At 38.3% G+C, this 15,612-nt stretch overlaps 3 protein-coding genes and 1 long non-coding RNA gene across 7 annotated transcripts in view; 3 read left to right on the plus strand and 1 right to left on the minus strand.

The window, feature by feature from the left end:
* Window positions 1-3,782, plus strand: nAChRbeta1 (nicotinic acetylcholine receptor beta1). Of its 3 annotated transcripts, XM_069061573.1 has the most exons (10): window positions 1-139; window positions 386-522; window positions 583-627; window positions 681-790; window positions 842-932; window positions 981-1,328; window positions 1,391-1,584; window positions 1,640-1,801; window positions 1,854-2,091; window positions 2,164-3,782. In XM_069061573.1, exons 1-10 carry the CDS (start codon window positions 61-63, stop codon window positions 2,326-2,328), a joined length of 1,569 nt encoding a protein of 522 aa, XP_068917674.1. In that variant the 5' UTR covers window positions 1-60; the 3' UTR covers window positions 2,329-3,782. The 3 variants fall into 3 exon arrangements, with proteins under 3 accessions (XP_068917674.1, XP_068917673.1, XP_068917672.1); XM_069061572.1 differs by having other exon boundaries at window positions 1,854-3,782; XM_069061571.1 differs by having other exon boundaries at window positions 842-1,328; window positions 1,854-3,782.
* LOC138140479 (uncharacterized) lies at window positions 3,763-14,276 on the minus strand. 2 transcript variants are annotated; one of them, XR_011162511.1, is made up of 5 exons: window positions 14,152-14,276; window positions 10,262-10,323; window positions 10,156-10,201; window positions 3,958-6,907; window positions 3,763-3,902 (listed from the first exon to the last, which is right to left on the minus strand). It is a non-coding gene; the product is annotated as an uncharacterized lncRNA (long non-coding RNA). The 2 variants fall into 2 exon arrangements; XR_011162512.1 differs by having other exon boundaries at window positions 3,791-3,902; window positions 3,979-6,907.
* On the plus strand, window positions 4,292-9,183 carry LOC138140460 (serine-rich adhesin for platelets). Its single transcript, XM_069061552.1, has 10 exons — window positions 4,292-4,468; window positions 4,520-4,841; window positions 4,891-5,233; window positions 5,328-7,705; window positions 7,827-7,841; window positions 8,045-8,212; window positions 8,265-8,433; window positions 8,485-8,665; window positions 8,719-8,953; window positions 9,043-9,183. Exons 1-10 carry the CDS (start codon window positions 4,292-4,294, stop codon window positions 9,048-9,050), a joined length of 3,996 nt encoding a protein of 1,331 aa, XP_068917653.1. The 3' UTR covers window positions 9,051-9,183.
* LOC138140465 (acyl-CoA synthetase short-chain family member 3, mitochondrial) overlaps window positions 10,272-15,612 on the plus strand; it is a 23,942-nt gene continuing 18,601 nt past the window's right edge. Inside the window, exons 1-2 of the mRNA XM_069061570.1 lie at window positions 10,272-10,397; window positions 10,454-10,600. Of these exons, the coding sequence (XP_068917671.1) occupies window positions 10,567-10,600 (34 nt within the window). The 5' untranslated portion in view covers window positions 10,272-10,397; window positions 10,454-10,566. The remainder of the gene's footprint in view (window positions 10,398-10,453; window positions 10,601-15,612) is intronic.

Below are 15,612 nucleotides of genomic sequence, written 5' to 3' on the forward strand. Positions count from 1 at the left end.
AGCCATGGACTTGAGCTGCCGCGCCAGATCTCGATGATCCTGTAAGCATCCTCGAGTGCCATGCACCACCTCGCAATGTGGACCGCCACGGCGGCTCAGCTGCTGGCCCTGCTTCTCATCTCATGTCTCATCGTCATAGGTAAGGGCGCCGGCACACCCACTGCCATGCTGAGTGACATGTAAACACAGCCCCTCCCCTCTGACATTGTTTCAAACAAAGGATTCCGTCTTCGCGTGATAACACTCGTTCGAATACGTGCATGTCGCAAAAAACAAAATCAATTTGGCAATTAACCGAACTCGACACCCACACTCGGACTTACAACTCATCGTCATAATATCGCCCCTAAAACCGCATAATCCCCGTTAATGCGATCTCCCTCAGGCAAATGTTCCGAAGATGAAGAGCGCTTAGTGCGAGACCTCTTCAGAGGCTACAACAAGCTGATACGCCCCGTTCAAAATATGACTGAAAAAGTTGACGTCAGATTTGGCCTAGCTTTCGTTCAGCTCATTAACGTGGTAGGTGATCAAAACAAGCCCAAAAAAAAAAAACTTTACTCAGCACACTCGAATTTTCAGAACGAAAAGAATCAGATCATGAAGTCCAATGTTTGGCTCAGACTGGTAAGTAAATTACCCCCGCTCCGGTCCAAACTCAGATTCGATTCGGTGTGTAGGTGTGGAACGACTATCAGCTTCAGTGGGACGAAGCTGATTACGGAGGAATTGCTGTACTCAGGTTACCCCCCGACAAAGTCTGGAAACCTGATATAGTTTTATTCAATAAGTAAATTGCGTTCGCGAAAGGGAACGCTATACTAATTTTTAATGCTTTTAGTGCTGACGGCAACTACGAAGTGAGATACAAGTCTAATGTGTTAATTTACCCCAACGGCGAGGTGCTGTGGGTACCGCCCGCAATTTATCAGGTGCGAAAATTGGGTCGACAATGTAAAATTTTAATGTGTTCGTTTCAGAGTTCTTGTACCATAGACGTCACCTATTTTCCATTTGACCAACAAACTTGCATTATGAAATTCGGCTCTTGGACTTTCAACGGCGATCAAGTATCGCTGGCTTTATACAATAACAAAAATTTCGTAGACTTGTCAGATTACTGGAAGTCTGGAACGTGGGACATCATTGAAGTGCCCGCCTACCTCAATATATACGAGGGTAACCACCCCACAGAAACTGATATCACATTTTATATTATCATTCGCCGCAAAACACTATTTTATACGGTCAATTTAATACTTCCCACAGTACTCATCTCGTTCCTTTGCGTTCTTGTCTTTTATTTACCAGCGGAAGCCGGTGAAAAGGTAAAAATTATTTAAAAAAAAATGTTTTTTTCATTTTCGTTTAACGACAATTATTCTTCTAGGTGACGTTGGGTATTAGTATTTTACTGTCACTTGTAGTGTTTTTATTGCTCGTTTCAAAAATCCTGCCACCGACCTCACTTGTATTACCGCTCATTGCGAAATATCTCCTTTTCACATTTATCATGAACACCGTTAGTATTCTCGTTACGGTAGTGATAATCAATTGGAATTTCAGAGGGCCTAGAACGCATAGGTTAAGTATTTATTCTTGATCGATTCGGCGTTGAATTTATAAGTATTATGTTTAGAATGCCTTCGTGGATCCGTTCTGTATTTCTAAATTATCTACCGGCAATGTTGCTAATGAAGCGACCACGAAAAACAAGATTGCGATGGATGATGGAAATGCCTGGAATGGGCGTGCCCCCTCACCCCTACGGATCTCCGGCGGATATCCCAAAACACATAAGGTAATCGGAATATGTATTCTATAATTAATCACTTTAACTAGTACATTTCCAGTTCTATTGAATCCCAAACTAGTAAAGTCGAAGTGATGGAGTTATCCGACTTGCATCATCCAAATTGTAAAATTAATCGAAAGTTAAACTCGGACTTGGGTGTGGGTGTAGGCTCCGAGAGTTGCAGACGAGAAAGTGAAAGCTCGGATTCTATTCTTTTATCACCCGAAGCTTCCAAAGCAACAGAAGCTGTTGAATTCATAGCAGAACACTTACGCAACGAAGATCTTTATATTCAAGTGAGTGATCTGACGCGTCGTCCGACGAAGTTACCGAACTGTTTTTTTTCTTTGCGTGTTTTTTTTTCGCAGACGAGAGAAGATTGGAAGTACGTGGCAATGGTGATCGATCGTCTCCAGTTGTACATGTTCTTCATCGTAACCACCGCTGGTACGGTGGGGATCCTGATGGATGCCCCCCATATCTTCGAATATGTAGATCAAGACAGAATCATCGAAATATACCGCGGCAAATAAAATCTTGGCTTTCCCCATCGCTGGCTAACAAATCATGTGGCTTCCATGCGAGAACCGCAAGGCCTACCGGTTTGGTGTTCGATAACAGTGACTGCGGCAATGTGACTCTGGTCCAGTCCGATTTTTGATTTTATTTTTGGACACTGCAGCGTCAGCGCTTGGTGATTGTTATAAACACACGACGAAAATTATTTTGTTTCTTATCGCCGAGTGACAATCGTTTGATACCGCGTGTGCTAGAAAACGGAAGGCCTGAAAACGGTGTATTGTCGATATTTCGTTGTCACGTCTGCCGGCTGATCTTACGATCGGTCGATTCTTGCGTGCACTGAATCAGTTGTTAACGGTGGCAAAGATTCGTATTGTTAAAGACCTGAATCCGTAGTAGCTCAATTGCCCGGAGCCCTCACACACCGCTGGTCGGGGGCGGTTGCCGCCGACGCGGACTTCGCTCGCTTCGGCGGCAAACTCCAACTATACCTACCAGTAGACTACACACCCTTCGTCGAGGACAATAGACCCGTGCGCGAGCTCCAGCGACATCAGTCAAATATTAACACTGTCGTATGTTTAGATTAGAGTAGAATGGATGAGACTGGGCAGTGTTATACTGTAATGTACTGCGTAGCGTCGTGTCGGCGGCCTGGTTTGAACGGAGTCCTGCCGCCTCCGCGCCAGGTTCATCCCTAATAGTTGCGCAGGCCCTCGACAGCAGACAGCCCGATAGCCGTTGACACCAACTCCTTGTACATACGAACATGACTCAAGCACTTTTCTTTTCACGATCACATCGTATACGTTTCGTTACTGGGTCAATGCTCATTTCGATAGGCCTAATTTCCTGTTGATCATTTCTGATTTGTTATGAACTAAACGTAAAAAATTGCTCAAACTCGGATGTGTATGCAATCATCAATATTCAATAGACAGTTTAATAAATGTTATATAAATATGTACAGTAATGTGATTGATCACTATAGGCACGTCTTCGACTATTTTTTCGATTCGTTTCGGCTCATTTTGTTTGAAATTTCGATCAAACAATATTAAAATATCAATATTTCATAAATTAGGGGTAATAATAGTTCTTCGGTCAAGTTCGATGCATGGATGTGTATATTACTGAATGGTCTTCCAAAATTTTAATATTGTTTTTTGGAATTTTCATTCACGCATTTGCGACACACTTTTTTACGACTATATACGCAATAACGGGTCATAGCTGTACATTAGTTAGCTACACGTGCTAATAGTTATCAGATGTAAAATAACGTTGTTACTGATAGATACTAATATAGGAATCTGTACCGTATAGCACTGCCTGCCCGTGTTTCAGCACATAATCGCTTGGAACACTTATTGACTATTTAATACAATAAATAATCATTTACCTGTTATAATGTTAATGTACCAGACAGAGGCATTTACAATAAAAATACGCAGAATAATTGTTATTACTCGCCATCATTCATTTAACTCACGTCGACCCAGATAACAAGTACCAGGATCATAACTAGACCATTTCCAAATCTGGTTAACTACCGGTGCAATGTTACTTGATCGCAAATAAATGCCTGAAATACCCACATAATTAATTTCAGAATCGTAAAAATTTCACCAGGTAATTACGTGAATGTTATCAAAACAAACCCATACTAAATTTAATCCTGCAAAATATCCATGTGGTGCAGTATTCGCTTTAAAATTAGCGCTCGACCAACAGCTCTCTCCGTTTTTGATCCAAAACCGCACTTTTTTGACAGATCTGTCATCTCCGACCATATAACCTATGTTTCTAAAAATAATATCAAAACATTGGCAAAGCAGCGAAATACCTTAAAATATGTAAATAACGACGTCATACTTAAATCGACGAGATCATTTCGTTTTTGAGTTATTTAATAAAATGCGGTGTGAACTTAACCTCAAACTAACCTGTCCGTAAGTTGATAACAACAACAAAATGCCTGGAAAAGTAAAAGTGAAGATAATTTCTGGAAGAAATCTCCCGGTTATGGACAGGTCAAGTGACACCACTGACGCTTACGTTGAGATCAAACTTGCTAGCACAACTTACAAAACTGACGTCTGCCGAAAGTCTCTGCACCCCCAGTGGAACTCGGAATGGTACAGATTTGAGGTAAAAGCTTTATCGTTGTTTTTTGCTATTCTAAATATTTGCTTTGTGCAGGTTGACGACTCAGAACTGCAAGATGAGCCTTTACAAATTAGACTGATGGATCATGATACTTATTCAGCAAACGATGCTATAGGAAAAGTGTACTTAGACTTAAACCCACTCCTGTTACCAGCAGCTAGTTTATTAATCAAATACGGATGGAATGGCGACGGCAATCACGAACACCCATCAAATTCGGTCATGTCTGGTTGGATACCAGTCTATGATACAATGCACGGTATCAGAGGAGAAGTCAATATTGTTGTTAAAGTAGAATTATTCTCTGATTTCAACAGATTTCGACAATCATCATGTGGAATTCAATTTTTTTGCTGTACTATACCCCAATAACGTAACGAAATAATCTGACATAATGTTTGTAGCCAAATCAATCCCACATGGCTATTTTGCTCAAACCGTCCACGGTTTTGTGGAAGAACTTATCGTAAACGACGATCCAGAATACCAATGGATTGATAAAATCAGAACTCCTAGAGCTTCCAACGAGGCGAGACAAACACTTTTTTTCAAATTATCAGGAGAGCTGCAGCGAAAAATCGGAGTGAAGGCTTTGGATCTCGGTGGAAACGCCGTCATCGGTTATTGCCAATGTTTCGACCTGGAAGGGGAGTCGGGAATAGTCGCGCGCGGGATCGGGACAGCTGTCACACTAGTCAAACTTCTGGACGCCCCCCATTGCAACATTACCGAAACTTTAAACGAAGAGTAAGTATAGATTCCAAAGAAAAAAAAACATTCAAAATACTCTGGTCGCGATTGAAGGGAATAATACATTTTTTTCTTGTCCTGTTGCATGTAGGCGTGCACAGAGTTACTTAAAATTCCTAGGGTCCCAAGCTAGCTTCCACCTGAACCCCATACTAGTCAGCAAACCCACTTTCCCGTTCTCGAAAAAACACCTTTCTTCACCTTTATATGCTCCCCTCCCGACCCTCGATATAGACAATCCGAGATACAAACATTTGCCAAAGCATCTGTACAAATCGGAATTTTCCCAACAGTTGAGATCCACCAGATCCAATCCGGCTTTAAACGAACAAATCCACCACACTTCGGTTAAAACACTTCTGAAACAGGAGGACATGAGAGGTACTCCTGCCTACGGCTTCAGTCAAAAGTTCAGAAACTTTAAATACTCGTCTCAGAATATTTTGTCTAAGAAAATGACCGCCCTAAAAGCTAGATTGGGAGATTCTGGAATCGGTGAAGAGATAGATCAAGAGGTTGCGTTGACTCCTCGGCAAGAAAGGAGGAGATTAAAATATAAAAGAACTATCAGCGATTCAAGTGTTATGGCAGAGGTGTTGGCCAGGAGTGTTCTCCACGCGCATAACAGTCTTACTTGTATACTGGAGGCGCAAGATTCGCTGCAATATGATGATGAAGAAACCGCAGTTGATCAAGGATCGGTTACTCCAAATACGGAAGAAGAACTCGAACCTGTTCCCAATGTACTCGAGAAAACAGTATCTGAACCACTATTATCTATCCAAGATAATCTATTGGAGACACACTCGTACACTGGCTCCTCAGGCTCCAGTTCTGAATCTCTAAGTTCGGATGACGACGAATATACTTCCGACTCGAAAGAAATCAATTTCGAAACTGTCAGCAACATTGTTAAAAATGTAGAGCTGCTAGAGAAGAACAGTACAGTTTCAAGTACTATGAAAAATTACTCAAAACAAATGTCTCTGCCCACTCTGTCTTTCGGTGAGTGTCAAAGCAACGTGACGGAAAGTAAGAATGGTAATCCTTTCGTTTTCCCGACTACCTCTGAAAATGAAGAAATTCCGGAGGATTCTGCTCTAGAATCAGATAAAAGTAGTTCACCTCCGGTTGAGGATTTTCCGGACAATTATTTGGAAACTTTGAAAGTCCCACTCGCAAAGATAGAAACAGATGAGGAATCAAACACTGAAGATATTGTTAACGATGACGATGTAGAAGTTGAGTCCAAATCAAAAACCATAATCCCACGAGTTAGAATGATGACAGGTGATGTTAGACACAAAGGTCTTTTTAAAACTGCAATGCAGACGATTTTGTTGGATAAGGTGAACATAATGGGGACTTACACTCCACCGACGTCCCCGACTTCAGTCACCACAAAATCGAGCGCTTTCAGTGTTGCATCGCCAGCGTCATCCTCGAGTTCCATCCAGAATTCGAACAATGTTTCTGGACGTTTGCCCAGATCTTCCACGGCAGTGTCGCTTGATTGTGACTGGGAACGCAAACAGGACACAGTTCTCGGCGCCCCCTTCGCATCAGTCTACTCTATTCAAAGGCAACATTCAATTCCTTGCATCTCAGACAAATTTATTTCATCCAGAAGAACGCCAGACTTCGGTCTCTCCGACAGCGCCCTCAATAAACCTGAAACAGCGAAACCACTCATCGTGTCTTGTAAAAGTGACCAAGCTAATGTGGGTAAAAATAAAATGAGTTTTATTAATTTACTCAAAGGGGGCGGATACAGTTATTCGGATGACGGGAACGTAGAGAGATTCGGCTCGAACGAGCAACTGGGGAGGAAGAAGTTCACTTTCTTGCGACGCACCTCTCACGATCCCCAATCAAATTTAAAGAAGGTGAGGAGTGATGATCTCCACAAGAAGAGGTTCTCATTTTTGCAGAGGTCCAAGAAAGTGGAGAAGTCTGAAAGTGAAAATACAGGGAAAAGTTTTCTTTCTAGTATTTTTCACAAGACTGGAGATGAAAAGGAGGGAAAGGATACTTTGAAGAAGCACGGATTGTTGGGTACAGCTCTTGGGAATGTTGTTATGGAGACTGTACAAGATATTCTGGCGACGTCTCAAGCCGACAAAAGTAAGAAAGTGGTGGAGGTGGATAAGAAGTGTCCCATTTTTCCTTCCTCTTCAATATTAACTGGTACTAATAACGATAATGGTCCCGATGTGTCTGATGAGGCCTCTGTACCTGTCAATACAGAAATTGATCGAGGCACTAGCGTTAGCGATAATAATATGCATGCGAGCTTAACCCCTTCTCTTAGGAATAATAGTTCACCAGTCCCGGATCACCCACCCGAACCAGGTCACCACAGAGCAGAGTCAGTTGGTACAAAAATGGTTCAATCACCGGCCAAATTGAACAGTGTACCGTGCATCTATCGCCGATCGTCAGATTCTGACCTGAGCATCACACCAAAAGGTGGGTCGAAGTTCTTGTAAAAAGAATCGTTCATTAATATCCACAGATTGTCTTATCGCGTCACAAATAAAATCATTTAAAGCATTTTTTTCTTTTCTTGGTTGGTAATTTCTTACCGTAGGATTCTTTAGGAAAAGTGAGTATAATGCGCTTGCCCGACATAACTGTTGCATTACTTTACTGTATCAGTGTCTCACAATTGGGTCACTAACATCCTCATCTCTCAAAAACATTACCATTATATGTGGCAACGTTAGACTAGTTGAGTCGTTCTAACCCCCTTCTAATCTAAATGTATTGAACTTTGTCCGATTTGAAATCGACAGATGTTTTCTGTAGGGAATAGTTTGACCGGAAGCGACCGCTCAGCCACCGGAGGAATCAACGGACACTTCCTTAAAAGCAACGTTTTGCTTAGGGCTACAGTCCCCCAAGAAAATTTTGACATGCTGGAGTACCCATTTTTGACGATGGTAAAATACCCGTCAGGATTTATCACCAAATTAGGTAGTCGTTCACGATTTTAATTCCCACTTTTCTCATTTTAATCCTTGTTAAGGTGGCGCTGTGAGCGCCCGATCTGTCAAACTTCTGGAGAGGATCTCGAATCTAGAAGAACCAGAATCCAGAGATACTTGGTGGTCTGAAATCCGAATGGAGATTCGCTCTCACGCCCGCGCATTGAACTGCAATGCCGTTTTAGGATACACCGAAACAACAAGCATTTGGTACTTATTTTGTCAAAAATTGAGGGAAAAAATTGTCAAACGATTTTTCAGCGAGGACGTTTGTGTTTTGAGTGCGAGCGGTACAGCAGCAGTGATCGGTTTTCAATACACAGGGGAAATGGGTGATAGTATTGGGGGACTTCCAATAATCCCCAAACACTGCAAAGATATCTTGAGTTCTTCTTTGGACCGCAACGAGTTCGATAAAGAAAGACTTCTACAAAAAGACGCCGTAATTTGGTCAAGTTTTTGTTGTTTGTCTGTTAAACAATGTAGTTTTTGCAGAAAAACAAAGTTTTGTTGGAAAGTCCAGAACATGAAGTTGCACCCAGCCACATTAACAGTTCCTGTGCAATATGTCACTTGCCATACAACACCAATAACGTACCAATCAGAGCGACTGTCCTAAAATGTGGTACTTGTCGTTCTGGAAAAGTTCCAGATATTTTGATCGCAACAATTGAGACTCCCGATGGTGCCCCGAGCGTGGGCCGGGGTTGTTTCATACAATCTTTTGTTTGTAGGTATGACTGCGTAAAGATCAATCAATATTAATATTGACTAGTACTCGATGTGTAAAATTATTGCTAACGTTTGTGACGTTTTCAGACAGTTGAAAGACTTGAGGGGGGAGTCAAACGCAAAAGAAATATCCGATGGACTCCCTTTCCTCGAATACGAGTTGCACAGGTTGCTCATAAATAAATTAAAAATCAAAGGGATGAATGCAATATTTGGACTGAAAATACGCATTTCAATTGGGGAGAAACTACTCGTGGGGCTTGCTACAGGAACTGCAGTGTTTTTAACTCCTTTGCCTACACCTGTATTGCCCAAATTAGTATCTGATCGCTCCTCCGACGAGAAGAAATTAGCCGATTTACAAAAACTCTTGAACGATACGGTGAAGAAAAATAGGGAAATTTACCAGTTGAAAAGTAATGTAAGTATAGCGAGAACAAAAGAGAACTGAATTAATGTGTTGTTGAAGGAGGACTGTCAGAATGGTCGCGTTTTATCTGATGATGATTCAGAAGAGGAACAAACTTCTATGGATTTATCGATAGGCAATAAAGACTGTTGCGTTCTCGAGGTTGTTAATTTATAATAAGTGTCAAGTTGTAAGTTTTGTTCGGGTATATTTTAGGTGGACGATCCTGAAGATGCAGACGTGGTGAACATGTTGATGGAAGAGCGTCCACCTGACGGGTTTCACGTGGTCAATACTGAATTCGTCCCAGGCTTAGAAGAATTAGAAATTGTTAAAAACTTGCAGATGTTCACTCAGATATACCGAGCCAAGTTTCAGCCTCCTTACAATTTTGACAACCACTTTCACAGACTGTTGCAAAGTGTGTATTTTAAATTGCGAAGAATGGTGCCTTGCGCTTTGTGTGATTTGCAGTTTCGAGTGGACCTGCCAGAAACCGACGAAATCCAACTGTGCGTTCTAGGTAGTAACTCACAGTTTATATTTTTCACTGTTGTTGACACGCTTTTGTTAAAGGAATGGCACTGGGTCTGGGAGATCCTCAAAAGATGAAATTCAAAAGGAAAAACACCGTTACGAAGAGATACGGTGGTTTGAATGGATTTTTTTGATTTAAGATCTAATCGATTTTTCTGTTTGCAGAAGACGATTTGATATTCAATTTGGAAGAGGATCAAATACCGGAAAATAGTGTCACTCCTCAAACGTTTCCGGCGCATTTAAATACTCACTCTGCAAGGTTGAGGCAGAAGTCTCCCTCAAGAAACAGGCTCCAAACTATCAAACAAAGACATGTAGTTTAGACGAGAATTTGTCAATATGCATTTCTGTACGTACATTCTTTTAGATGCCTTATAGAGAAAGACATGGAGTAGATATTACGCCCTTGTCGTATGTACCTGGTGGGAAAATAGAACATTACTTAGGAAACTTAAATTTCTTTTTTATTAGAGAAACCACGTCAATAAGAGAGGCAAGAAACTAGTGCTTGAATTTGGTAATTTGTTCTAATTGCTTTCTAATTTGTAGGAAGGGGGATTGAGTGGTTTTATTCATAGTTTTGTAACAGAAGTCTTGGCAATTGTTCGAGCACATGTCACCGCTTTGGGTGGTAATGCAATGGTGGCATATTTCATGACTGAATGTGTTTTAAATCACAATCTTCACAAAAATCAAGTAAGTGCAATTTATTTAATCACTTAATCATATTTAATACTACACCATTTCAATTTGAAGAGTGAAAATAAACTATTTTTTTTTGTGAAATAAAAAAAAGCACAGAATGGTAATAAGCAATTTCCTAAATCAAAATTGCTAAGAACTACGAGTTGCCTATTTAAAGTTGTGGCTAGTGACGTTATTTTACATCGTGTTAAGTCATAACATAGTAACGTTGAAACTGTTTAAATAACAGTAGTCAATGTAACTTTTACTATATCTATTTAATGTTTTTGAAATTTATTTCTTTTGGTGTCCAAATATTACATTTAGGATAATAATGACGCGATTTCCGTTTCAATAAAAACTTTATCGAAAATTAAACTAAAATTTATGGAATATATCACCAAACTCATATTTCAAAATAAACATACAACGATTTGAATTTATAATGAGTTAAAAATTTTCAAGGAAATATAAATAAATATGAATTGAAATTAAAGTCCAACGAGAATATTTAATAAACGGTCACTGGTTTAACAAGCAATAGCAAGTTAAATTTTTAATTACTAAAATTGTGACAGCACTACAGCAGTTACTTTGAGACACTGCTAAAGACAGAAACATTCAAAAAATTGTCACTTCCTTTTTTTCGTGTCTAACCACAGAACAATTTGGCTAAGAACGAAACCATATTCTTTTTTGGCGAAAGCTTTGTTCTATCTTGATAACAAGACAAAGTCGCGTTACAGCTTATGCATTTCCAATAAAGACGGTAATAATTTTATTTTGAAAAATTTGAATTAGAATATTCAAGTATAAATTTTGTTGTAACCAAACTTCGATGAAAAAATTTAATAAGCTGTCTTTTTATAAAATTCCATTACAACATTTGGGTTAGGTCAGGTCAGATGATAATATTTTTAGTAACAAAGAAAATTAAAATACTTTTTTAGCATGATTAGAGGTCATTCACTTCGTGATATTTATTGCCGCATCTTTTGATCAATATCCCGGTATTAAAATAGTTATTGATCATGTTCTGGGAGAAACCTTCACGTGTCAAAATTGTGTTCGATTTCCATCGACTTAATTATATATTATTCGAATGAATAATTGTTTTTAATGAATTTGAGGCTCTACACGATTTAATTAATTGAAAACACCTCGGTTGGCGCATTTGGTGTTGATTTCTGACAGGTGGCGCCCTCGCTTGTTTGTTCCACAAGTATTACAAAAGCGTACGAAAACGAAAGAATGTTAAAAATAAATATCAAGATTTATGAAACCCCAACTATTTATATTATGCTCGAGTGGCTATTTTTACATTACTACAAAGCTAATTAATCGTCTTCGCAATAAATCCGTTCGCTTTTCGAAAAAAAGGAACGATCCAAAAATTCACCGGCTGGAAAGAGTCTTCGGTCAAGGTTTTCATTTCATGTGTTGAAAACACTCGAAAGTCGTAAAGTTTTATTGAGGAAATGTAGAAATTTACGATTGGACGGAATTACTACTTTTTTCACAAACGAACTTTCTGTTGGAAGTTCGTACAATTGATTTTTTGCACGTGGCGGGAATTGTAATTTTCGTTCGTTGAACTGTTAATTTTTTTGTGTTTTGTGGAGCGAATCCACCCCATTCGTCATCGATTCCAGTAACAATAAATAATGAACCTCTGTCGCGTGCCGGGAATTATCCTTAATTGTATTCATAATTCCGTACGACCGAGAACAGTACATAGATGGCGCGAGTTGTATCAATCCGGCAACTGTAAATTGGATTTTTATTTTTAGTTTTGAATTTTCGTCGAGAAATTATCATTACAGCGAAATTGGGGTTCTTGATGTTTTATTTATGAAAAGATTTGCGGATGGAGACAAAGAAACTTTGTAATTTTATATCTCGACTCGGTTTCTTTGTAAACAAGAATTTCCACTAATGATCACCCCTACGTCCCTTCAAGCTTTCACAGCTCAAATTTCCCGATTTAAAATTTCCATCGTTATTTGTTACTTATACCAGTTGATAATTTTTTGTATTGCATCTAAACAAATATTGAACTCAGTTGCTTTTATCAGCACTTTTTTTCTATTTACTTTTCATGTTAACACCATTACTTATTGGTACACAGTTTGTATTTATGTTATCAAAGTGTTTTTATTAGTAACTTTAATTTGCTTCAAACTGGATCAAACTCGTGTTTACCTATATAAAAATAAGTTACATTATTTCGTCCGAAACACAACTAAACAGAACCAGTTTGAGTTTAATAATTTATGTAATAAAATTGTACATTTGAGTTTCCCAGTTGAGATACTGTAAATTGGCCGACCTTTACTAATGCTGTAAAAATCGGAAAAAATCCTTTGGCAAGATTTATAGCAGGGATAAGTGACTTCCAATTGTGCGACAATTTAAGATGCGTCAAGATTCCAAATATAACCACAGTTGTTTAAACTATAGACCGTTCAAATAATAGCACTGAAAATAAATTTATTCTGAGCGTTTGGTAATAAAATTTCAAACCTTAGTCCGTCTCTGCGTAGGAAGGAAAAATCTTGGCGGCCTTCCAATCTTTTAAAAAAAATTGGCATACAGTCCGTGGAATCTGAGAAAAATCCCATTTTCAAGTTGACATCCTAATGATAAATGTAGATAAATTTGACACTTTTTATTCATACACTCTGTCTCGTATGTGAATTTTAGATCAGTTATTTGTTTTAATATGCGCCAACATAATGACGTCAAGAAGTAACTGTCGTCAACTGTGAACATTTTGTTTTTTTTTTTTACAAAGAGGTGACATAAATTTTCATCTGATTTGTACAACTTGAGGCACAGTTTTGGGTTCGGGTTTGAAGTCAAAAATGTACTTTTTTTTCATTTGTGAAGCGACGTTGAAGTTGATTGGCAAATTTATATGCATGTACAGTTCTTGGGATTAAATTTTCCGAAGTTAATACTTTTTCCCACAAGTATAACATGCCACCACTTCCATTATTTTAATGCTGGCACGGCACTTTCAGGAAAATTACCATTTGAATAATGGCGGTCTCGCTATGTTCCACTACATAAAATTCAAGTCTTGATTTAATTTTATTTGTTGATAAATTTCAGTAAGTAAATACATATCTTCCAAAAGTTGAATGGGCGCAGAAATGTCGATAAATTTGCACCGCGAATGCGATTTAATTAATATATCATAGGCGATCAGACGAAAGATCTCGTAATATATCACCGTCGCAAGATCGCTGTTGCGAATGTGTCAGCGCAGTTAAAAACCGGAAATAACCGATAACTGTATTTTTGGAATTGACCACGTGGGAGCATTACATTTTTTTCATTTTTAGGTTACTGTAACAAAGTATTTTCGAGCTGGATAAACATCGTTTCTCTAGCCAACTTTCATAATATGTAATTGTTCAGAATCTTATTATTTGTTGTGTCTGTCGAAAACACACCAACGAGTCGGATTTTTACGAAGGCGGCTCTCAATGCTTCAAATTCCGCAAATTTTTGCCCGACACGTCAATTTCGTCTATTTTACATAAAAACTATTTACTTACGTGTCGAGCAGGCACAATTGAACTTTTTGTAACGTCTACTCTGACAGTAGCGATACAGAATTATTAAGATAAGAGAGGATATTACAGATGGGAATATAATGTATTGTGTATGTAGTCGCAATCACGTTTCTGTTTACAAAACTAAATCCTTTTAAACTGTTTATTTGCCTATTTTAAGCTGGCACAATAAGCAATTTTTAGCGTTTCTTTGTTCATTTTGTTGTATATTTTTTGTTCGGCAAGACGAGAATCCATTTTCGACAGAAATTGTAGGTAGGTACTTGTCGGATCTAAAAATTTAACTGCATGTGATGACCCCCCCGAGGTCACATCTGATTGTGAACTCAAGGCATCATTTAAATGTGAAAAATGAAACAAGAATTTGGAATATTCATTATTCAATGAACGCGCACAAGAATGTGTGCATAGATTTGAATTTAAACTATGTACTACTTTCTTGTAATGTGCGGCTTAAATGAATGACTGATCGTTTTCAGAAACTGTTTTAAATAATTTCGAAATTGTATACACCTACACGAAAACGCTAGGGATGCGAAAGGGTGTGACTTTGATAATTTGCAAGCTTCCCTCAGCGTTTTACGCTAAGTAAACTTTTATAATAAAAATAATATTTTGTTTTGAATTTTATTAATTGAAAAGATTATGTCTCGTCAAAACTGAAAAAAAAAACACCACGCCACGAGAGGATAAAGGTCGAATTTATTTATTATTAGTTTATTGTGGCACCAAGAATAGGACATTAATGAATAAATATTAAAACAATTGCTATAAATAATAAATGGAAATTCTAATCGAGATCCTGTTAGGGTTATTAAATTAAATTTAGTATATTTTATCCCTGGCCCTGGCTGTGTCATTACTCATTACATATTTTTTTCTATTTTGCACCGTTAACACAGTCATTAATCATTATACGGTGTGATCAAGAATTACTCAATCTGTTGGTAACAATGAAATTTGGCAAATTTGAAATTTACCATCAAAGGTTCATTTTTGTAATACCATAAACATAACCGGCATAAACAAAAATGTTTTTAATATCGTCTCAAGTTAAAAAATCCGGTCAGTGCCAATTACGAGACAAAAAACACCAGTACTTTTCAATTGTTTCATTGCCAACAGACTCAGTCATTGTTGATCACGCTGTATTACCATGTGAGCAACAATTACTGTTTGAGCTGGCAATAAATTCTGGTGACTTTTATGTCATGTTCCAACGAGAAATCCATTTTATTAATAACAGATTACAAAAACCAAAACGTTTAAATTTGAAATGTATGCCAGCTGTCAATAATGTCAATAAAACAAACCGAAACAGGTACAATTCACAATCTTGAAAATTTCATGTAAATTTTTTTATTGCCAACTGAAACAGTTATTGTTGCTCACCCGGTATAATACTCAAACGAATTTCGAAAAGGAGTTCTTTTCGATACCAGT

Source organism: Tenebrio molitor, chromosome X (genome assembly GCF_963966145.1).
Source record: "Tenebrio molitor chromosome X, icTenMoli1.1, whole genome shotgun sequence".
Classification (NCBI taxonomy): domain Eukaryota; kingdom Metazoa; phylum Arthropoda; class Insecta; order Coleoptera; family Tenebrionidae; genus Tenebrio; species Tenebrio molitor.

What these genes read in the sequence shown, in the direction of transcription:
- LOC138140460 (XM_069061552.1), top strand. Translation starts at nt 4,292, where the DNA reads ATGCCTGGAAAAGTAAAAGTGAAGATAATTTCTGGAAGAAATCTCCCG. An exon ending in CGGAATGGTACAGATTTGAG is followed by an intron (nt 4,469 to 4,519) that starts GTAAAAGCTTTA and finishes TGCTTTGTGCAG; the next exon opens with GTTGACGACTCAGAACTGCA. An exon ending in AGGATTTATCACCAAATTAG is followed by an intron (nt 8,213 to 8,264) that starts GTAGTCGTTCAC and finishes ATCCTTGTTAAG; the next exon opens with GTGGCGCTGTGAGCGCCCGA.
- nAChRbeta1 (XM_069061571.1), top strand. Translation starts at nt 61, where the DNA reads ATGCACCACCTCGCAATGTGGACCGCCACGGCGGCTCAGCTGCTGGCC. An exon ending in GATATAGTTTTATTCAATAA is followed by an intron (nt 791 to 841) that starts GTAAATTGCGTT and finishes TAATGCTTTTAG; the next exon opens with TGCTGACGGCAACTACGAAG. An exon ending in CAGCGGAAGCCGGTGAAAAG is followed by an intron (nt 1,329 to 1,390) that starts GTAAAAATTATT and finishes TTATTCTTCTAG; the next exon opens with GTGACGTTGGGTATTAGTAT.